A 24,310-nucleotide genomic window follows, 5' to 3' on the forward strand; every position below is an offset into this window, starting at 1 on the left:
AAATTAATATTTAGTGAGTGGTATTGTTATATTTTTAACACAGAATTTGATTGCAAGCTGACAGAGTGAACATATAATTTATATGTATAATCTAATCTAATAATTAAAATAGTATTCATTTTGTTAAAATTTAGATAGTTTTATTAATTTTTAAAGTTAGATCTATATATTACTCAATAGAATTATAAAAGAAATCGTTCAGGGGGCAATTTAAAAAATTTGTTTTTAATTCAAGGGGATATTAAGGAGCAATTTTAAAAAAAATTTTTTTGCTTCAGTGGGCTATTCAAATTTCGCGCCCCCTCCTAGCGACGCCACTGCACCTTGGTATATTATATCCTTAAATGATAGTTTGTAATAATATCAAAAATATACTTGTAATAAAACTTTAATTCAAAACTGTTTTTCGAAAAAGAAAAAAATAAATTTCCTAAAAACACGTAAAAAAAGAGAAGAAAATATATCTAATTTATTCAATCTATTGCAGAATGAATAATAAAATGTTCAATTTTAATAATAATTTATAATAAATAGATGGCGTTAAATACTTTAGTACAAATTGTTACTATATTTATTATCAAAACCATTTATTAGTAAAATTTATTATAATATTAACTGTAATATATTATATAACTGTCAAATACGTCTATAAAAGTGGAATTTTATCTAATATTTTATAAACAACTGTATATAGTAGAGGATTATAAACTATTATACTTATTTGGACCTTGAAAATATTTTTAAGAATAGGTATGATAATAAAATTTAAAAATAAATATACAGTTGATTAGTCATTTTGAACTCAGCTAATTACAATATTAAATTTGTATAATATATGATTATAATTATTTAATTAGGGTTATATAATTATTTAAATAATAAAAGTCAATTAAACCTCAACTGTTAAAGCTAAATTAATATTTAGTGAGTTATTAATATTATATTTTAATACAGAATTTGATTTCAAGCTGACATGATGAAAATATAATTTATATGTATTAATCTAATCTAATAATTAAAATAGTATTCATTTTGTAAAAATTTAGATAGTTTTATTAATTTTTAAAATTAAATCTATATATTACTCAATAGAATTATAAAAGAAATCATTCAGGGGGCAATCAAAAAAATTTATATTTAGTTCAACGGGATATTAAGGAGCCATTAAAAAAAATATTTTTACTTCAGGGGGCTATTCAAATTTTTCACTGATTTCCTATATAGTTCATAGGCTTTCTCATTGTGTGCTTATACTACCTAAGTCTGTTCACAATTATCTTAGTCTTAATAAGCACTACCTTTAAACTTTCTAGTATTCTTATATTTCGCACCTTATCCTTTCTTGATAACCCAGCAATCATCCTCAGCATTCTTATCTCCATAGTTTGTAGACTTCTCTCGTCTGATTCTTTGGTTGGTCATGTTTCCCAACTATATAGAATAGTTGGTTGTACTATGAAACTGTAAATTTTACCCTTCAATTTGTGTGGGATTCTTTTGTCAAAGAGCACTCCAGATAAAGTTTCCACTTTAACCCAATACTCTTTATCTCTTTCTCTATTGTGTCGTTTGTTTGCATAGCGGAGCCCAAATATTTCAGCTTTTAATTGCCGATACCATTATTTATATCAATGCTCTTTGTTTCATCTCTTCCTATCACCATATACTCCGCCCTGGTTAGATATAGTATTATTTAACGTTAACATTAGCATATTAAGTTGTCCTTTGGATTCAGCCTAATTAATATATTGCCAATTCAGCTTGAAACTTAGTTGAACGAACATCCAAATAATAATTTTAAAATATCATTAGAGATCTCTGATGATAAATTGAGTTGTTTATATATTTATTGTAATTTTTAATTTTTAATATAATTCAAATATCTTATGGCCAGTAACTGAGCCAAAAAATCAACTATCACATAAACTCATATAGCTCAAAAACTATTGTACATACAGTTTTGATTCAGATTTTATTTAAATACTAAAGATTGGACTACATATTAATATTATAATTTAAATATTTTGTCATTGAAGCTACTAGTTGTATTTGATGATAAAACCTACCTGCATAACTTACAATGAAATCTAAATATTAATTTAAAAATTATATTAAAAGATTAAGATTTTAGAATTATAAATTTTAATAATTTGTATATGTATTTAATTATATAAAATTGAATATAGCTAAGTAATATTGGAAAATAGCTCGTTTTGAGCCTATTAAAAACGGTTAATAGATGTTTAGACCTTAATACCATACCATCAATAAGAAAAAATGGTTAGCGTAATATTCAAAGTTCAGTTTAAACAAAAAGTGTTAGTATAAAGTGTCGAAAAATAACGTTCAACACTTTCCTGCTACATGGAGTATCTATAAAATTTAGCTTCTTGCGTTATTGGAGATTGTTCACGACACAAATTGCAACTATATGGCTTTCTTTTTTTTTTAAACAAAAATATTTTTTGAATAATGTGTTTTTTTTAATTTTAACTTTTGGCTAAAAAAAATACATTATTAGCGTATAATATAAATTTAATTATTATTTCTCGTTGTCGTTTCCTATCTTTAAATTATTTATTTACTATATTTTTTTTATTAAATACTGTATAATAATAACAATTTTTACCATATTTATTTATTATTTTTTAAATTATTTGCTATCTTATTATTTATTTTTCTTTTTCTTTTTAAAAATAATTTTATTTTTTCAAATAAGCAGCCAAATAAATTATAATTACCAGAGTTGTTAAGGCTCCTTTTTAAAAATAGCTAACTCCCGCTCCTACCTTCTCAAAAGGAGCTAACTCCCAAGTAATGGAGTTCCACTCAATCCTTTCCTTTGATTTTCATTTTTTTAGAAAGTCCACAAAACAAAATTGTATTTTTTTTATCAAAAAAGTTTTATTCATATTAAATGATATCCAAGATATAAATATGTATATAAGAAAATGATTTTCATAATAAAATCGTTTTAAAAAAATTTTCGAATATAAAATTATATTTAAAATTATGATATGTATTAAAGGCCAATGAATATTTTAGGGCAATTCAAGGGGGTTTGTAGAATATTTGTCCATTAGAACGAGACGGCCAAAATTCTTGTATGCAAAATAGGAATTCTTCTTACTAATATGTATTTTAGAGTATATTGGTGCAAATAACGAATTTATATAATATATGAACGATTCATTTTTAATTTTATTAGTAGCATCAATATATATATAAAAGAAAATTACTTTGAAAAAATCTCTGATGGACAGCAGTATATTTTGGGGTCTGACCACTACCTTGTATCAAAATATTTATAATCTTTAATTAGCTTTTAAATAAAAATTTATATTTTATAATTAAAAAAATGATTCCGCAAATACTTATAAAAAATATAATGTTATATTAGTTTTAAAATTCCTTAAGGAAATGTTGGATATTTAATGTTCTAATTAGAAAAGAAATTTTATTTTATTTGGCATGGTGTCTACCAGATGGAAGATTTGTTGAGAATTTTTAATTTTTGTTTTTATATTATACATTAAACTAAATTTTCACAAATTATTTATTGTTTATTAATATTTAGAAAAATGTTAAATATTCGAGGTTTTTTAGGATTTTAGTTTTAATATTAATTTTCACATTGCCACTTTTCAAAAAATAAATTACCTTATCGTTGGTCTATATTTATTTCACCCCATTCGGCATTTTAAACTTTTTAAGCTAGAATTGGATATATAAAAATTAGATTAAAAAAATTAATTTCTTCTGACGGTACAGCTTTCAATTTTACGCTATTTGCATATAACGAATAAATTTTTGCTTCTTATGGCGTATCCTATAATCTTATTTACTCCCTTTTTAATTTTTTACTATTTTAAACCTAATTAAAATATATTCAATATTAAAATTGGTAATATTTATCAAAATAGGTAGGGGAAACCGCAGTTATGGCGAACCCTAAAAGGCAAGCCTTAATAAAATTAAAAGTATTTTATCATTTTTAACAAAAAATATCTCATTTTGTTAATCTATTAGTTTTATGGTAGTTTTAAATTTCAAAAATACATATCTATTACTTTTAATCAGAATCTTATTTTTTCTGGAATTTTTTTTTGGAAATTAGTGAACCCTACTCTCTTTGCTCGGGGCTCTTATAAGCTCTGCTTAATTTCCCAAATATTTAATAATATAAAGCATAAAAGTAATATATAAAATCAAGTCCATTTATAAACAAAAAAATGGGAACATTATTCACAATCTTTGCAAATAAAAAAAGGATTAAAACTGCTACATCTTCCATGTGACCAATATCTATATTTACGACATTGAAACCAGTCTTGTTTGTTATGATAATTGTAATAATTTTTGGCACACTAAACAAATGTTTTTCTTATTAATAATATTTTTTGATTTTTTCTTTTATTTGCTCTCTCCGCGACCTTTTTTTCCATGTTAAAATTTAAAAAAAATAGGGAAAAATGCTCATTCTAAATCTCATAAAAATGGCCCCAAATGGCACCACGATCATATTTTGTAGTATCAATTTTGTTCGGGTACATTGATATTTTATAAAATATATTTTCTATTATATAAGATGATTTTTGGGTGGATGTATATTTATCTTTATTTTTGAAAAATAGTTAAGATTTTAAAAGTTACTTTTGCAGGTACGAATTATATAATGCATTATTAAAATTCTTCAAGCTGTCTGATAGAAATAAAAATTATAGCCGTATATGCATTATATAATTATATAGTTTTGGTAAAAAAATTATCCCTTAAAGTTTAATACTCTAGAAAATAAAGCCGCGTCTCGCTATAACCCGGGGTTCATTATATCCCCGATCACCCTTAATATTTAATATTTAGTTTTAATTTCTACTTTGTAGTGGAGTTACTTTATTTATATTATATATAAAAGAAAATAATTTGATCAAACGAGACAAAATATTTTAAATAAATGTTTATTATTAAACATCTTTATTTAGGCTGCGTCCAAAATGTTTTGAAAAAATCCTTAAAATTTAAAATTTTTGCAAATTAATAACAAAACACTTTGGACACATTTTAGTTTTAGAAAAATTAAAATATTCAAAATGCTTGATATCAGGCGCGTATGCAGCGGGGGGGGGGGGACAGGGGGACAAATCCCCCCAAAGCCAAAAAATGCAGATGCCGGATTATATTTTTCAAAAATATTATTGTTAATATTAATTTATATTTGTTAATATTTATTCTTATCTCATATATACATATATATATATATATATATATTTTATTTATCACATTCATCTACTAAGTTATTTTATCAATCAATTTCGATTTCAAGTTTTCCTTGGCGTAATTTACCTATTATTTTCAAATTTTAGTGGCGTAATATTTATCTAAATTTCTAATAAAATAATAATTATCTCTGAAACTCCTTGTCCAACAGGGAGAAAAAAATTGCAAGCTTGTCCAACGAGATCGAGTCTTCGCCACAGTAACAGCTATTTTGGAGTTAGAAGAGCTGATTATTAATGCTATTACTGAAATATCACAATGGCTTGAAAGAAATATTTCCTCAGAAGCAAGAAAATTATTGGATTCAATACTTATTCCAAATTTTTTTTCTCATTAGAATGTATTATTTAATTATACAACTATTTTATGTAATACTTTTCAAAAACATAACATTGATTTGATTAAGAAGATGAGAATAGCGGAGAGCATTTTATTAGAACTCAAGGAAATAGAGCTAGTGTTGTTGAAGAATTTCATATTTTATATGTTATTGTTGAGTCAAAAGCAGAGCTATACGTGTTAAATATTTGTCCCCCTCGACTTGCAGCAAGCAAGCTCATCATCAAAACATTAATATAGGATCAGTAGAAGAGTATTATAAAACAAATGTCCCAACCTTTTTCATATGGTGATAGAAAAAAAATATAAATATTTGTTATATTTTTATCATGAAGATGTTAAAATATCTTATGATGCCTTATTAGCTGAATAACTATGATTAAAAGATTAACTATGGTTGATAAAGTCCCAAAAAATGCTATGGATGCTTTTTATTTCAAACACATTTTAGATTATACTCCCAATTATTAAAATGGTTATATATATATTAGCAGCTCTTTAGTAAACTAATGAGAGAACATTCACTTTTTTAAGAAGAATAACAGAGCCTTGCAGAGGTACCATTTGCAGGACCAGGCCCAGATTTTATTTTAAAATTTTTTCCGGCCCGGGTTTTTATTAAAAAAATTTTCAGGCCCGGCCCGGCTGGCTTAGCCCGAATTTTTTAAAATAAATTATATTTATTTTTGATATTTATAGCTAATAATGGCGATTTCAAATATTTGGTTTTAAAATATACAACTCGGCTCGGATATTTTTTCTTAAAAAATTTTCAGGCCCAGCCCGGGTGTTTTTAAAAAAAAAATTACGAGCCCGGCCCGGGTATATTTAAAAAAATTAAAATACGGTCCGGCTCAGGGGCCGGGCCTGCAAGTCTGTGAAAAACATACCTATGAAATACAACATCTGAAAGTAGATTGAATGATTTGGATCTTTTGAATATTCATAGACATTTAACGCCAAGCAAGGATTGATAATTGAAAAATTAGCTCAAAACATACAAAATACAATTATTCCTAAGAAAAGTTTTGTGTATTAATTTATATTTACAACCAGCGTCTACATGGCAGAAAATTTGATGGAGGCAAACCCCTCCAAAATCTACCCATACCCACCTAAAAAAAATCCTGCGGCCTTCGGCCGCGAAATTTACAGACCTACGATGGTATAGTGATTTTATTTAAAAAATCTTATCTGCCACCATTTATAACCTTACAACATAATTCTATTTACAATCTTTCAAGCCTATTTAGGGAAAAAAAATTTAAAAATTTGTAAGTGATAATGAACTTTTATTTAAATAATGCAATCTTTTCATAATTTGGTATTCACTTTATTTTCATAAAATATATATAAGTGAATTAAATGAGATAACATATTAATATTTCTATGAAAAAGATCTAAAATATTGTAAAAAATATAAGACGAATAAATTTAAAGAGGTATATTTAGCTTGATTCCACATAATTAAAAACATGTATTGTAAATAGAGCTATTATATAAAATATTAGAATAAAATGAATTATAGTATATTTTGCATAGAAATTATAAAATGTTAAATTAAATATACATTATTTAAAAGCCTATATATTCGCTGTGAAAAAGATACATTAATTATTTTATTAATAATTTGGATAACCTTATTGATGTTAAAGCAAATTGTGTTATAATATCATCAATTGTAAATTTTTCAAAAACATCAATTTCGCTGGATATTAACAGTAAATTTTCCAAAAATGGGTCCGAAATTTTATTCCGCATTCGAGTTTTGTTAATTTTTACTCATGGCTCTTTCGGCTGAACAGGAAGTTGTAGGAAGGGTTAATAAATATTTATATAATAAATTTAAATTTGAATAAGAATTTAATTGATTTAAAAGTCGGTATGGTAATATAAAAGAAAATTTTATCCATTTTTTTATTTTGGTCATGATTTCGCTGTTGATATTTTCTTTGGTAATTTGATCGTTTGCAATACCTTTAATTATATACAATTACAAATAAAATATCAATAAATTACTTTCATCAATATATAACGCGTCATTCTTTTTAACTTTTAAAAGATCTTCGCAAAAAATGATTGATTGAGACTCCAAATATAAAGAGCGAAAATCATTATATTCATCAACAATGTTTTGGACATCCAATTGATAAGTATTACAAATTTCGGATATTTGCCATCCTTCTATTTTTTCATTATCCATAATTCCAGCTGGAGTAAAAATGGATATCTGTGATAAAAAATTTAAACAATCATAATTAAATCGATCATTTAGGTGATTAATTATTGCATTTAGAACAGGGAAAAATATTTCCGTTCTATATCTATAATAATAAATAATAATTTAAATTTTTTTAATTTATTCAACTTGTTTTTTTTTGTTCAACATAATTATTGAATTCTGTTTGATCCAATTTGAATATTGATTTCATATTATACAAATCAGTTATAACATTATTCTTTTTCAAAAAACTATTAGATAAGGAATGTAATTTTAAAAATATATTGTCTCCATTAGCTATATTTTAAAATTATTTATAGAAATAGTAACTAATATTAACCTTTTAGTTTTTGTAATTTATTTTTTGTATGTTGTTGGTTACCAAAGCCAAATCATTACCAACTGCCTGCATTTCAATACAAGCCTCATGTGTACATTTCAATATTTCTTTCAAAATAAAAAGACTTAATATAAAATTTTCATCTTTAATTCTTGATAATAACCCATCGGCAATGGAAGAGGTGCTTGGGTCATTAGAATCTTTTAATTCAACTAATGATGCTAAAATATGTTCATAAACATCTAAAAAGATTTCTACAGATTTGTAGGATGATGACCAATTTCTGAAAATATATAAGTTTCAAGTTTCATTAAAAATATTTTATTTACCTTGTTGTGTTTTTAATTCTTTTAAGAGATTTCTTGGACTTTCTCATTTGATATTTAACAAACACACCTTGACGTCTAACTCCATTCATAAAATTATATAACTCATCTAATATTCTCATTGCCTTTTTCATTTCAATTTTGCATCCACAAACATGAGCAACTACTAAATTTAGCCGATGTGCATGGCACCAAATATAGATGGCTTTTGGAGCCTCTTTCAATATTAAAGCCTGCATTCCTTTGTATACTCCTCTCATATTCCCTGCACCATCCATACTTTGTCCAACCAAATAATCAAGAGGAAGACCAAGATCATTAAACTTAGAAAAAACATGTTTCTTTATATTTTCCCCAGTGGTTTCTGATGTTGTAAAAACATGTATGATCCTTTCTACAGGATGTGGATGCAGATCATCTTCTATATACCGTACAAGCAAAGCTATGCATTCTTTTTTAGACACATCATATGTTCCATCTAATATGATGCTATAGGCACGATTCTCTTTAATTGTTTGAATAATGCTTTTTGTTATTTTTATCTTAATAATTTCAGTTATTTTTTTCACGTGGCCATATGACAGTAAATTTATATAAGGTCTCGAAATTTTATCTGATTTTTTTCTCCGCAATTTTTCGTTGTTATCCATGTATGCACGTAAAGTTGGAACCGTTTTTGCCATTAATTTTATGAGACACATAAAATTACCTTCATTCGAATTAGAACCCCAAAAGGCTATATTACATTTTATAAGGTACATAATGGCATTGATAATATTATGAACTATATTACGATTTTCCATGATTATATCAAGCTTATTTGATAGCAAATGATCTTGAATGCGTTTATTTGCAAGCCAAGTCATGTTTGCATATTCACAATCTTTATGAAGAGAAGATGCTTCGTGTCTCTCTAAGTCACGCTTTATGTTTTTCCAATTATTTACCCCATGTTGAGTCCAAAAAGTATTGGACTTAGGGCCACCAAACATAATACAATATAGACAAAAGACTTTGTCTAAAGTAGTGCTATAAGATAGCCAATTTCTGGGGTTGAGGGAACCATCTATATTAACCTTTCTATAATAGGTTATATTCATGCTCCTGTTTAAAAAGTAAAAAAAAATATATTGGTATAGAAATAATGGATGGGTAAAAATTAATGAAAATAAATATTATTTAAAACCTCTTGTTAGTAACAGGATATTGAAATTTATTTGTACATGGCTGACAAGGGCCTACAGCAATTATGAAATTTATCAAAATATTTGTCATCCTAAATAATATAAAGTGAAAAGGGTCATTTGGTTCCTTTTTTTTGTATAGCTGAATAAGACTTGGACTTTGAATATCCTCATAATTTATTCCCTTCAAAAGTCATTATATAAATTTTATTTAAATATAATGCCTCATGCAAAGTAAGTGCCTCACTAGAACCGGGGATTGGATGAGGAGATAATACAATTTGTGAATCTTCAATATTTGAGATTTGCTATAAATAAAGAGTATAATTTGTTTACTTATGAAAATCTATTTTTAATATAATTTCAGCCAAATGGTCATTTTATTCTTAGCTACATTATAATTAAGTTAATCAATAAATGTTGGAAATATTTAAATGTCCTAATTTATTTTCTTCAAAAGTTATCATATAATTCGTATTTAAATTAAATACCTCATCATGCAAAGTAAGCGCCTCACTGGAACTGTGGATTGGATGAGAAGATAATACAATTTGTGAATCTTCAATATTGGAGATTTGCTATAAAGAGTATAATTTGTTTACTTATGAAAAACTATATTTTTAATAAAATTTTAGTCAAATGGTCATTTTATTCTTAACTACATTATAATTAAGTTTTTAATAAAGGTTGGAAATATTTAATTAACCTCATAATCATAATTTATTTCTTTCAAAAGTTATCATATAATTCGTATTTAAATTAAATACCTCATCATATAAAGTAAACACCTCACTGGAACTGGGGATTGGATGAGGAGATAATACAATTTGTGAATCTTCAATAACTGAGATTTTCTATAAATAAAGAGGAGTTTAATTTCTTTCCTTATGATAACTATATTTTTAATAAATTTTTAGGCAAATGATAATTTTTTTTAACTACATTATAATTAAGTTTTTAATAAATGTTTTAATTCTACATGAATACATGATTGAGAAAACAGGTATTAAAAATATTATGAAGTCCAACATAAAGTTATCAGGTTACAATGGAAAGATGATACAAGTAATAGGTAAAGCACAAGTGAATGTAGAATACAAAGGGAATTCACATATTTTGAACGCAATAATCATAAACATCAATATGACTTTGTTAGATCATGTAAAAACATTTTTAAAATATACTTGAAAGATTCATAGGCATGATAGATGCAGATTAATATAAAACTGCGATCACATGAAGAAATCATAAAACAATATTATAATGACTATAAAAATAAAAACAATATTAAGTATAAATAAAATTGTGAAATTCATGATGAAAGTATATTATCTAAAGAAATTCTAATAGCTAAATAAAACAATGATAATAAACATACCTAATATAACACATAATGTAAATAAAGGGGATGAAACTCACACAGATAACATTTTGAAAATAGTTGATTCCAAATCATATTTAATAAGATTTATATTTAAAAAAAGTAAAAGAATTTGAAGTCTTAATTCAATTAAAGATGAAAAGATTTAAATTTAAAAATTCCTAGAAATTAACATTACCTTATTTTACTACATTATATTAACTTAATAAGTTTTTTTAATATTTTGGTTTTAAATTATTATTATTAACTTATTAAACATATTGTTAAATTGAACTTTATAAAGTATATATAGATATAAAAATAGTGTGATAAACAGTTAAAAAACATTAAATAATAATATATATAATTTATTTTCTCTATACCCTGACTACTTTAATATTAATATTATTCTGGTAAAATTTTAAATCAGTTTCTATTAATTCACAAATTTATAGTTACAATAATAAATAAAAATATTACTTTTTGGAAGTAAGATGTTATTGTCTTTTTTTGCAACTGGGTTTCAACTCCATTTGTGATATTATATGGAATATCACAATTTAAAGATACCCAATTATTATTATCTCTTTTGATGGCTACCTTTGTAAATTTCATATCAGCTGGCTTGACATGAGGATGTTTATGTTTATAATGTTCATGTATCTTGTCACTTCTTATTTTAGAAGTTTTGCAATTTTTAATATTGCACTTAACTTTAAATATGGTTTTGTTACTTGGCATCTAGAAAGAAATAATTATTATAATATAATTTTTTACATATTATATTTTTTATTATTCTTTGCTTGCTGATATATGTTTTTATGCATGACTCAAAAAATTACCTAAAATTTATCCTGCTAAAATCTATAAATTTATTAAAAAACATAATATAAATATATTAACCTCTAAGAAAAGTACCAAATAGGAAATGTGTAAATATTAACTTGATAAAATGCTAAATGAAAATCGTTGACAAAGAAAATTTATATTATTTATTAATTGACAAATATCTTTACTTTAATTGACATTTTTCAGAAAATCAAACGATAACCATCATAATCGTATCAATTAATGGATTAAAAAAAGATTATAATTCAAATCAAAAATTACCCACCAAAAATCAATACCTACCCCCAAAAAAATAATGCCTACCCCCAAAAATGCAAATATATTTTGGAGGCATTTGTCTCCTACCCCCCCCCCCCACCCGGCCATGTAGACGCTGTTTACAACATTTAAATTTTTTATACTTTATATATTTTAAAAGCTCAAAAAATTCAAATTTCATCATTTAAGTAATTCATATCGTGGGTTATATTCACTTTATATTTTATGATTCACATTTAAATGCCGGTTTATATATATAATTTTTTTAATTCACATTAGTTTAAAATTGTGTATTAGAAAAGTTATTAATCCTAATAAATTTATGCTTAGTATTTTTAATTAAAAATATTATTTCTTAAAAAAATTTATTATCCCCCCCAGACCAAATTCCTGCGTACGCGCCTGCTTGATATGATTCAATTATTAGTTATTTATTAAAAGATTGGGGTTGCATTGTCAGGGTTGTGCATTTGACCGGTCAAATACGTTTCGGTCCATTGACTAATATATGACAGATCAAATTCAAATATATGTTTTTTTAAGTGAATATTAACTTTATTTTGAATATAATAGTAATATTAATTTTTTAAAAATTCATTGTCATTCAATAACTAACATTTAGATCTCCGTAGCAGAGTCTTGTTCTGATTTATATTCAATATTATCACTTTCTTTAATAATTTTAATCAATTTTCCTGATGTAGAGATCTTCAATCGATTTCAATTTTCATAAGAATATTAACCCAAATTAACATATTTCTTTCTAAAAAGAAGTAGAAATAGGAATTCTTTGTCTTTTAATGGACATGGTGGGCAAGGTTAAATCTATTAACTTGAGGTCGAAATTGTTTGTTTCATATGGACATTATTTCTATCTTTTTTCTCTTTTTTAAACCTATTTTTAATGATTTTTCCTTTAGATTTTTTTTTAGAGTATTTGACCAGGTCACATACTCATCCATTCAATTGACTGAATTTGACAGGTCAATTGACCGACTTGCAAACCCTGTGTATTGTTAAATGACTCGATAAAATTTTAAATACGGTTTTAGCTTAATTGTTTTTTTTGACTTATTTAATTACATTATATATTTTTATCTATTAGCTTCAATTAAATTCAAAAAAGTATAATAATAATGATTATGACAATTTGTCTAATATATATGAGGCATCTTCACTGAAATGTTAATATAACATATTTACAATATTTATTTTTACCCATTTGCCTAAAAAATTCAAAAAATTCAAAAATAACGATTATGACAATTGTCACTTTCCTATGGTACATCTTCACTGAAATTTAAATTTAACATATTTACAAAATATATTTTTACCCATTTGCTTTAAAAAAAATGATAAAAGTTCAAAATTGACGATTATGACAATTGCCACTTTCCTATGGTGCATCTTCTGAAATTTTAATTTAACATGTTTACAAATTATATTTTTACCCATTTGCTTTAAAAAAATTGAACAAAGTTCAAAAATGACGATTATGACAATTGCCACTTTCCTATGGTACATCTTCAATGAAATTTTAATTTAACATATTTGCAAATTATATTACCCATCTGTCTAAAATTTTTTTAGAAAAGTTCAAAAATAACAATTATGACAAATCACTTTCCTATGGTCCATCTTCACTGAAATTTTAATTTAACATGTTTGCAAAATATATTTTTACCCCATTGCCTTAAAAAAATTGAAAAAAGTTCAAAAATGACGATTATGACATTTGTCACTATATCTTCTCTGAAATTTTAATTTAACATGTTTACAAAATATATTTTTACATTTGCCTTAAAAAATTGAAAAAAGTTTAAAAATAACGATTATGACAATTGTCACTTTCCTATGGTACATCTTAACTGAAATTTTAATTTAACATGTTTGCAAAATATATTTTTACCCATTTGCCTTAAAAAATTGAAAAAAGTTTAAAATGACGATTTTAACAATTGTCACTACATCTTCACTGAAATTTTAATTTAACATGTTTACAAATTATATTTTTAGCCATTTGCCTTAAAAAAATTCAAAAAAGTTCAAAAATAACGATTATGACAATTGCCACTTTCCTATGGTACATCTTCAATGAAATTTTAATTTAACATGTTTGCAAATTATATTACCCATTTGTCTAAAAAAAATTGAAAAAGTTCAAAAATAACGATTATAACAAATCACTTTCCTTCACTGAAATTTTAATTTAACATGTGTGCAAAATATATTTACCCATTTGCCTTAAAAAAATTGAAAAAAGTTCAAAAAAGACGATTATGACAATTGTCACTACATCTTCACTGAAATTTTAATTTAACATGTTTACAAAATATATTTTTACCCATTTGCCTTAAAAAGTTGAAAAAAGTTCAAAAATAACGATTATGGCAATTGTCACTTTCCTATGGTACATTTTCACTGAAATTTTAATTTAACATGTTTGCAAAATATATTTTTACCTATTTGCTTTAAAAAAAATTGAAAAAAGTTCAAAATGACGATTATGACAATTTTCACTTTACGACCCAAACATCAAGTCTGAGTCGATAAAACGACCCAAACTTCAAGTCTGAGTCGATAAAAAAAGATCAAACTTTAAGTCTGAGTCGAAAAAAACGACCCAAACTCTGAGTCAAAGTCGAAAAAAACAACCCAAACTTTGAGTCGGAGTCGAAAAAAACGACCCTAACTTTGGGTCGGAGTCGCGACTCGCAGCGTTTTAACAACTCTAATCAGCTGATATAAAAAAAATTTGTGTCTAAAGAATTACAAGTGATAAAAAAGGTTAATTAATTCATACATATGCTTGCCTCAATTGATAATGGTTTATAAAAACCACATAAGGCAATATAATTCTTAGCAACTTACCATGAAACTAATATAACTCTCTGTTACCATTTTACACAATGTTTTATAGAATGGAGCAATAAGGAAAAATTTATACTAATCAAATTATCAATTCTTGAAGAAGAGAATATAAACGACCAAATCTAAATCATAAAACTATATGGCAGTTAGAACTTCCTCTTAGATGACATGATGGAAGCTAGATAAGTAATCGAGAAAATTATTTTTAGATTTTATATTTCTAAAAGATTATCTTCCATTTTTAGTGAATATAAACGACTACACAGTTGACCATTATGGCTTGTCTAAAATTTGCTCTCAGCAGCTATAGAAATAATCTAAAATTACATAGATGCACAAATAATAGATGCTGGTTAATTTGCAGTCATAGCCATGACATCCACGATGTTAACTTATATCAGAATTTAGTTAGATAAATTGATAAAATAAAAATACTAATTAGAAGAAATTATGCAAATATATTGAAGCCTTCAGTTATTTACATATCAAGGATGCCATATTAGAAAAGAAATGAAACATTTTGTAGTTATAAAATAAGAACCAGAGTGATATGATGAAAGCAATTAAGATTTTATATATTATTGTCGCACCACCTCTAGTTGGTATATTATATCTTAAAATAATAGTAGTTTGTAATAATGTAGATGCTATTGTCTTAAAATAAAAAAATGTTTTCTTTTTTTATATTTCATATGGTATATATCTTTTTTATATCTAAAATTAGAATATATAATCAAAAGGTTAAGTTATAAAACAAAAAGCAAATGTAATAAAATCAATAGGTTAAGTTGTAAAACAAAAAGCAAAAGCAAAAATAAAGATAAATGTATAATTGTACAATTTGAATATATCAGAATATAAAAATGAAAATCATTTAATGAATGCGTGATATAAATTTTCAAATTTATTATATACAAATAATATCAATAATATACTCGTGTTAAAAATTTAACTCAAAACTGTTTTTCAAAGAAGAAAAAAATAGCTTTCCTAAAAACACATAAATAAATAGATGTCGTTAAAGAATTGAATGCAAATTGTTACTTATATTTATTATCATAAGCATTTATTAGTAAGATTTATTAAAATATTAACTCTAATATATTTTATAACTGTCAAAGCATCTTACCTAATATTTTATATACAATTATATATAACAGAGGATTATAAACTATATGACTACTTACTTTTTATAAAGAAATCACTTATACTTATTTGGACTTTGAAAATTTTAAGGAAAAGAGATGTTAATTAAAATTAAAGATGAGTAATATAGTCGAATAGTGATTTTTAACTCAGCTAATTACAATATTAAATTTGTTAATTTTCATTTTATAAATGATTATATTAAATTAATTAGGGTTATATAATAATTTAAATAATAAAAATCAATTAAGCTTCAACTATTATTGCTAAATTAATATTGAGTGATATTGATATTCTATTTTTAACACAGAATTTGATTGCAAGCTGACATAATGAAAATATAATTAATATGTATTAATATAATCTAATAACTAAAATGGTATTCATTTAATAAAAATTTAGATAGGGGTATTAATTTTTAACTAATAAAATTAAATCTATATATTACTTAATGAATTTTAAAAAAAATCATTAAGGAGCAATCAAAAAATTTATTTTTAGTTCAAGGGAATATTAAGCAGCCATGAATTTTTTATTTGCTTCAGGGGGCTATTCAAATTTATTAGGGGGCTCGAGCCTCTGCGCCACCCTCTTGTGACGCCATTGTAAATTATTTATATTAATATTTAAATAAAAATTGCAAATATTAAATGTATTTTTGAGATCAAATAATTTTATTTATTTTAAATTTTAATAATTTTTTTTGTCAAAATGATATTGTATCTTAAATTTTCATAATATGATTACCACATTTATTGTATGAATTTTATTAAATAAATAATTAGAAATATAAGAATTCAAAACACTATTTTAAAATTATAAATATTTATTTATCCTTAGAACAAAGGTAAAATAAGAAGATCCATCTGGCATTGGAATTTTGTACGTGATAATCTAAATATCAGCCATGGAGATAAGATCATGCTTCTGAAAAGGGAATTAAAATATTGTGAATGATGTATTAATTTTTATTTATTAACATATTTATATTCCACCAATGTATTATTAATATTCTTCAATAATATGAAATAAAAGTTTAAATTCTGAAATTGTTGGTGTAGCAAATGGCTATTATCTATCTCAGTAAGAATTTAGCGTTTCACAAAGTTAGGGCTCAAGATAGGCAGGGAAAAATATCTTAATAAAATTAAGGCGCTTTTGTCATTAGTTCAAATAAATTTACAGGAATTTAAGTGTTAAAATTATTCTTTCCCCAGAGAAAATATCTATTAGGCATCTGAATGCAAGTAAGGAGTTTCGCAATAATATAAATTTTTTAGTAAGAAACAAGATTGGAGCAAGTTATCCAATATAGGATATCTTTTTTCTTGTAACCTTTCTAAAAATCGAATATATTAAATTATAAAATCTTCTAAAATGTAAAACTATTTGAGAATTCTTAAAATGTTTAATAAAATTTTCAAGATTAATTTTTGATAGAACTTTGTGTTTGCACTCAGATTTAAAACGCCGGATCCCGAATAAAATATTAATGTTAAATATCAACAAGGAGTATATTTTTTTCTAAAGCCTGCCTAGTGGTTCAGTTTAGGGTTAGGGGAGATGATATATAGTAGATTGAGGGCAACCGCGTGATTCCGTCATTTAATATTTAAAAAACTAAATATTATTGCATTTTAGAAAAAACTTGGCCATTGCTTAATAAATTGGGATTTTGTTAAACAATTTCTAAATGTTGACTTGGCATTTTTAAAATATTTTATGAGCCCTCTCCCCTCTCCAAAGACAGGGTCACTCAAATAAAATAACTTTAAAAACCTGTCATATATTTTATTTGATAGCTAAATATAAAATGAAAACAAAAATATGGAATTATAAATATTAAACAAAAAAACATTTTCTTTCTCTATTTCTATAGTATAAAGGCGCCATATGGGGAAAGATTTAAATAGAAAAAACACCCGGTTGCTATCCCGTCCTATATTTCTCCTAAATATTTTGAGTTAATTCCCAATCCTACACATCTCTCATCCAACTTTTCTCTAAAATATTTACAATATCATTCAGGCGATAAAAATATTTAAGCAAAAGTTTATAATTTTTTCTAACAATGTATTTTTTGAAAAAGTAAAATCAAAACTATTATACAAAAAATATACCATTTCCAATAAAGTATGTGTAATAAATTAATAAATGATTATTTATGTATATTGTATATTAAAAACAGAATCGAACATTCGAAAAATAATAAATAAAAATTTGATATCAAAAATAAATTGAAATATAAATCAGTGGTCGTATTGTTTATAATTAGTAGTTGGTATTACTACAAATATAATAATGATAAAGATTATAATAAACTTAAATGTTATAAATGTGGTTTTATTCATAACCGAGAAGTGAGATATCCAGCTACAAATGCGGCATGTAATAAATGTAAAAAAATTGGTCATTTTGCAGTTTGCTGTAAATGAAAGAATTTAAATTATATAAGAGTGTCATCAAGTGATTCTATTCATAATATTTGGAAGATTCAACAAAATCGAGAGAATCGAGCAAAACTAACTGCAGAGATAAATGGGTTAGATGTTGAATTTGATTTTGACACTGGTGCACAAGCGTCATTGATAGGAATTGATATATGGACAAGTATTGGGCGACCAAAAATTAGGCCAACCAGTCCATTGACTGCATATGGTGATCATCCGTTAGACGTCAAGGGCGAGACCCAAGTCAATGTTAGGATTGGATCACAGACAAGGACTCTACCAGTGGTAATAATGAATACAACTGGGGTGCCTCTTTTCGGATTACCATGGATTATAGCATTCAATTTAGAAATGCCTCGTCAGGTTATGATTAAACAAGTACGCAATTTGGTCAACAATATTGAAAAAGAAAAATGTTGCATAACACTAGATTCTAGAATTCGAGATTTGATTAATAAACATCAAGAAATTTTTGATGATAAGATGGGACATATACGTGATTTTGCAGTGCGAATACATTTAAAGGATACCGCTGTACCAAGATCGTTTCCAGCCCGTAGGGTACCATTTCCACTTCGCAAAGCAATTGAAATGGAATTAGACCGATTAGTAGCTGCAGGAATTATTGAAAAGATTGATTCGACTATAACCAGGGTACAGTGGTCAACGCCAACCATAAATGTACGCAAGAGTAATGGCGATATTCGAATTTGTGCTGATTTCAAAGTTACACTCAATCCGTGTTTATTATATGACCATCATGTTATTCCTACCTTAGACGATTTATTAGAGAAAATCCAAGGTGGTGATAAATTTACCGTGATAGATCTGAAAGATGCGTATTTACAGATGGAAGTAGAATTGGAATCCCAGGAACTACTAACGATAGTGACTCATAAGGGCTATTTCCGTTACCGACGATTGCCATTTGGATTGGCAAGTGCACCAACTATATTTCAAAGATATATGGATGAGTTACTAAAAGATTGCCAAATGACTGGTGTCTATTTAGATGACGTAATTATTTCTGGTCGAAATGATGAGGAGCACTTAAATAATTTGCGATAGACAGATTACATGCAGCAGGTCTTAAGGCGAAATTAACAAAAGTGAGATTTTTACAAAAATCGGTTTCATTTTTAGGGGTGATAATTGATAAATTCGGTATACATCCTAACCCGGAAAAGGTGAAGGCTATCCGAAATGCACCAAAACCTAAAAATATACAACAACTTAGATCTTTTCTAGGACTAGTTAATTATCATGAACGTTTTATTCGCAATCTACATTCTAAAGCGGCGCTACTACATAGATCAACGAGCGTGAAAGTACCTTGGCAGTGGTCGAAAGATGAACAAAATTCCTTCGATGAGGTTAAGAAATTATTGTCATCCGAGGAAACGTTAATTCCTTATAACGCGCAGTTGCCTATAATTTTGGAATGCGACGCATCTGATTCAGGATTAGGGGCTGTGTTGTTACATCAATTAGTAGACGGAAGGACAAAACCTATTTCGTTCGCGTCACGTACTTTATTAGAATCAGAGAAACACTACGCTCCGATTGATAAAGAAGCTCGAGCACTTTTATTTGGTATTGAAAAATTTCATTCATTTATTTATGGTAGAAAATTTTTACTTCGAACTGATCATAAACCATTAGAGCGATTATTTGGGGAGAAACGCGATTTACCTAAAATTTCTAATAATCGTTTGACACGTTGGGCCTGGAAGATGGCTTCTTATGATTTTACAATAGAATATAGACCTGGTAATAAAAATGTAATCGCCGACGCATTATCAAGGCTTCCAATATTAGACACGGAAGAGAATCAAGATTCTAAACATGCTTTGGATATTCGAAGTATCAATTTGGATGATATGCAATTGTCAGAAAATATTCTACGAAAAGAGTCGAAGCAAGATTTAATATTAAAAAAAGTAGCCATACATATTCAGCAAAGTTGGCGAAACTTTGATCGTTATAAAGATAAAGAAATAGTTAATTTTTATAATCGACGGGAAGAGCTTTCTGTCGATCGTGATATTATAGAATGGAATGGGAGATTGGTTATTCCTAATAAATTAAGAAATGCAGTGTTAGGAATGATTCACCGGGGACATCCTGGGGAAAATGTAATGAAATCTATTTTTAGATTGTATTGCTGGTGGCCCAGATGTGATGTTGATATAGAAAATTTTATCAAAATATGTTCTGGATGCCAGAAAAATAGACCTAGTATTCAAGAAGTACCTCTATATTCTTGGACTGTTGGAAAGGAACCTTGGGAGCGAATCCATATTGATTTTGCTGGACCAGTAGATTCGCGATACTGACTAATAGGTGTCGATTCCTATTCCAAATGGTTAGAAGTTGATCTAATGCAAAATACCTCTGCTGATGCTATGATAAAACGACTAAAAAAATGGTTTGCTAGTTTTGGAATACCCAAGTACATTGTGTCAGACAATGGACCACAATTCTTATCTGGGGAATTCCGTAGGTATTGTGATTTAAATAACATACGTCATATACGTTCAGCACCCTATCATCCAAAAACTAACGGATTAGCTGAACGTACAGTACGAACTTTGAAAGGTCGGTATTATGCAACGAGAGATTCAAGCGATCCCGAAGAAGCTATGACACAGGTTTTAACAACCTACCGATTGGGAGAGCATAGTTCCACAGGGAGATCTCCTGCTAAAATTATGTTTGGGAGGCAATTGAAAACAAGTCTGGATTGGATCCGACCAAATGCCGAACACGAAATAGTAAGAGCTAATGATAAACAAAGCCTTCATCATGATTTACATTCAAAGGAAAGAGAATTTGAAATCTCACAACCTATATGGTTAAATAATGAAAATACCAATAGTTGGAGAGAGGGAGTAATTAAAGAAAGAATAGGACTTTATTCTTATATTGTTGAATCTTCCGGGAAAACATTACGGAAGCATGCAGATCAGTTAAGAAATCGTTTAGTTATCCCAAATCATGAAAGTTCTTTGGAAGTTACAGAAATGGTTGTGCCAGTGAATGAAGCAAATACAAACACAAATACAAATACCACATTACGTTGCTTATCAAAAAACCGTAAACCTACAAAGAGGTTTATTGAAGAAATCTAACTTTAAATTGTTTGAAGGAAATGTAATAAATTAATAAATGATTATTTATGTATATTGTATATTAAAAACAGAATCGAACATTCGAAAAATAATAAATAAAAATTTGATATCAAAAATAAATTGAAATATAAATCAGTGGTCGTATTGTTTATAATTAGTAGTTGGTATTACTACAGTATGAGATTTAAATTTATGTAGATCATTTATTAATCTAATTTATTATTGTTCATTTTATATTTTTACCATATGATAAATTTTTATCATAATTATTATTTATTTTAATATCTAAAGAGGTCAGAGTCAGAGTTTTCATAAATTCATTTTCCAACTGACTTCCTTTTTTTAAAAAAATGGGTCGTGTTATAAGAAGTCAAAGGAAAGGAAGGGGTAGTGTGTTTAAAGCACATACCGCACATCGTAAAGGAGTACCAAGATTAAGAGCAATAGATTATTCCGAACGAAATGGATATATAAAAGGAGTTGTTAAAGTAATTTAGAATTTAATACAAGTTATTATATTTTTAAAGGATATCATTCACGACCCTGGTCGAGGTGCACCTTTAGCCGTTGTTGTTTTTAGAGATCCATATAAATATAAATTAAGAAAGGAGTTATTTATAGCTGCCGAAGGCATGTATACAGGGCAATTCGTGTATTGTGGTAATAAAGGTAAATAATATATTTTTTTTATGGCACTAGAAAATAAGTAAGGATTAAATTCCCCTACTTAAATCAAGTGCCTATATAAATAAATTTACCTCCACACGTGCTTTTGAAATTTCTATATGAAATCCACGTTCTAAAAATAAAATACAAAATTTTTATATTGTCAATATTGTAAATTTTTTCATTAATCAAATAATAATTATAATTTAGCAAAATTACAGATTGGCAATATCCTTCCCTTAAAACAAATGCCAGAAGGTACAGTTGTTTGTAATTTAGAAGAAAAGAGTGGGGATAGAGGAAAATTAGCTCGAACATCTGGTAATTATGCCACAGTTATAGCTCACAATCCAGAAACAAAAAAAACCCGTATAAAACTTCCATCAGGAACAAAAAAACTAGTTCCATCTAACAACAGAGCTATGATCGGTATATTTCTGTAATTTAAACTTATTATATTTATGCTAAAGGTATTGTTGCTGGAGGAGGTAGGATAGACAAACCCATATTAAAAGCTAGCAGAGCTTATTATAAAAACAAACCTAAAAGGAATAGATGGCCTAAAGTTAGGGGTGTTGCTATGAATGTAAGTTTTTAATAATCATGTTTTATGAAAAACAAATTTATTATCATGTTTACTACTGGCTCACATTAATTAAATTTAGCCTGTTGACCATCCTCACGGAGGAGGTAACCATCAACATATAGGCAAAGCCTCGACTGTAAGAAGGGATGCTCCACCAGGAAGAAAGGTAAATTTATATTGCAAATTAAAAAATGTAAACTATTTCCTATTTTTATTAATTTAATAGGTTGGTTTGATTGCTGCACGTAGGACAGGTAGGATTAGAGGAACAAAAGTTGTCACCAAGAAAGATGAATAATATGTTATTTATATGATTGAATGTCTAAGAATATATACATGATATAAAAATTAATTTAATTATTATATAAAAATTATAACTCTTTTTGGAGTTAATATAATAAATTTATTCTCAATTATTTTATTATCCATCATGGCATTTACATTGTAAATGCAAAAAGATATATCAGCCACTGACCACCATTTTGCTCAGGATTTAGGATATATACCAATGAATGATATTGTGATAGAAGGCTCTTATAACCATTTGAAAATCATTATTCACATCAGCCTCATAGTAAAGGATCCTATAAACTTTGTCAACCAAATGGCACTCTGATAGATTAGGCCTTAATGTCCATAACAGAATTATTATCTTTTAAAGTGTACACTAGGTGATATGAAATAATCTATAAATTTTGATTTTTTATGTGGAGCTACTAATTCTATCATTCAAATAACAATATCATTTCCCTAGTTTTAAAATCAGGATTACTTACAGTTGAGATAATGAAAAAATTTTTATTCCTTATTTATGAGGTTTTGAATAAATATATAAACACATAACCTCTACACTTGTTCCCAAATTAGTTTTCAAGTTTTAAGAGTTTATTGTAAATGGGACCTCTGGAAATTATGATTTATGTGAGTTATTTCTAAGATCTTATTCTTGTCAGCCTTTAGAAATTTGTGATATTGCTCTAGGCCCCAGTATTGATGCATACAATGCTCATATAAACACATTTCAATAAATAATTTAATTTCCTGTGAATTTCTTTTTGTTGGTGGTTTGAAAAAAATTAGTATTTGATTGCTCAACTAAATTTCTAATTGGAGTATCTAAAATTATTTAAAAAATTATAAATAAATTTATTTGCTTAATAATTTTGCTTGTCAGTGATATTGCATAAAACTATATTATAAAATAATCTTAAAAGTATATTGCTTAAATAATTAATATTTAATACATATGAAAATTTTTTTATTGTTTAATAATTTATGTTATTGCTGAGAGGATTTATTATATATT

The 24,310-nt window shown here is 26.4% G+C and overlaps 2 protein-coding genes across 4 annotated transcripts; one reads left to right on the forward strand and one right to left on the reverse strand.

Annotated features, from left to right (window-relative positions):
• Window positions 1-7,901: 7,901 nt before the first annotated feature.
• On the reverse strand, window positions 7,902-12,035 carry LOC135923498 (zinc finger MYM-type protein 1-like). 3 transcript variants are annotated; one of them, XM_065458284.1, is made up of 12 exons: window positions 11,951-12,035; window positions 11,890-11,911; window positions 11,528-11,788; window positions 10,455-10,541; window positions 10,179-10,265; window positions 9,912-9,995; window positions 9,690-9,871; window positions 9,297-9,607; window positions 8,507-9,239; window positions 8,178-8,460; window positions 7,985-8,134; window positions 7,902-7,940 (listed from the first exon to the last, which is right to left on the reverse strand). In XM_065458284.1, the coding sequence occupies exons 3-10, from the start codon at window positions 11,786-11,788 to the stop codon at window positions 8,181-8,183; spliced, it is 2,025 nt and encodes a 674-aa protein (XP_065314356.1). In that variant the 5' UTR covers window positions 11,890-11,911; window positions 11,951-12,035; the 3' UTR covers window positions 7,902-7,940; window positions 7,985-8,134; window positions 8,178-8,180. The 3 variants fall into 3 exon arrangements, with proteins under 3 accessions (XP_065314356.1, XP_065314355.1, XP_065314357.1); XM_065458283.1 differs by having other exon boundaries at window positions 8,507-9,607; XM_065458285.1 differs by lacking the exon at window positions 7,902-7,940 and having other exon boundaries at window positions 8,124-8,134; window positions 8,178-8,284; window positions 8,341-8,460; window positions 8,507-9,607.
• Window positions 12,036-22,052: 10,017 nt separating this feature from the next.
• Window positions 22,053-23,428, forward strand: LOC135925389 (large ribosomal subunit protein uL2-like). Its single transcript, XM_065460679.1, has 6 exons — window positions 22,053-22,240; window positions 22,280-22,421; window positions 22,629-22,847; window positions 22,889-23,004; window positions 23,084-23,170; window positions 23,231-23,428. Exons 1-6 carry the CDS (start codon window positions 22,103-22,105, stop codon window positions 23,300-23,302), a joined length of 774 nt encoding a protein of 257 aa, XP_065316751.1. The 5' UTR covers window positions 22,053-22,102; the 3' UTR covers window positions 23,303-23,428.
• Window positions 23,429-24,310: the final 882 nt, after the last annotated feature.

The sequence above is a fragment of the Gordionus sp. m RMFG-2023 genome, chromosome 2 (genome assembly GCF_954871325.1).
Source record: "Gordionus sp. m RMFG-2023 chromosome 2, tfGorSpeb1-WG-v2, whole genome shotgun sequence".
Classification (NCBI taxonomy): Eukaryota; Metazoa; Nematomorpha; class Gordioida; order Chordodea; family Parachordodidae; genus Gordionus; species Gordionus sp. m RMFG-2023.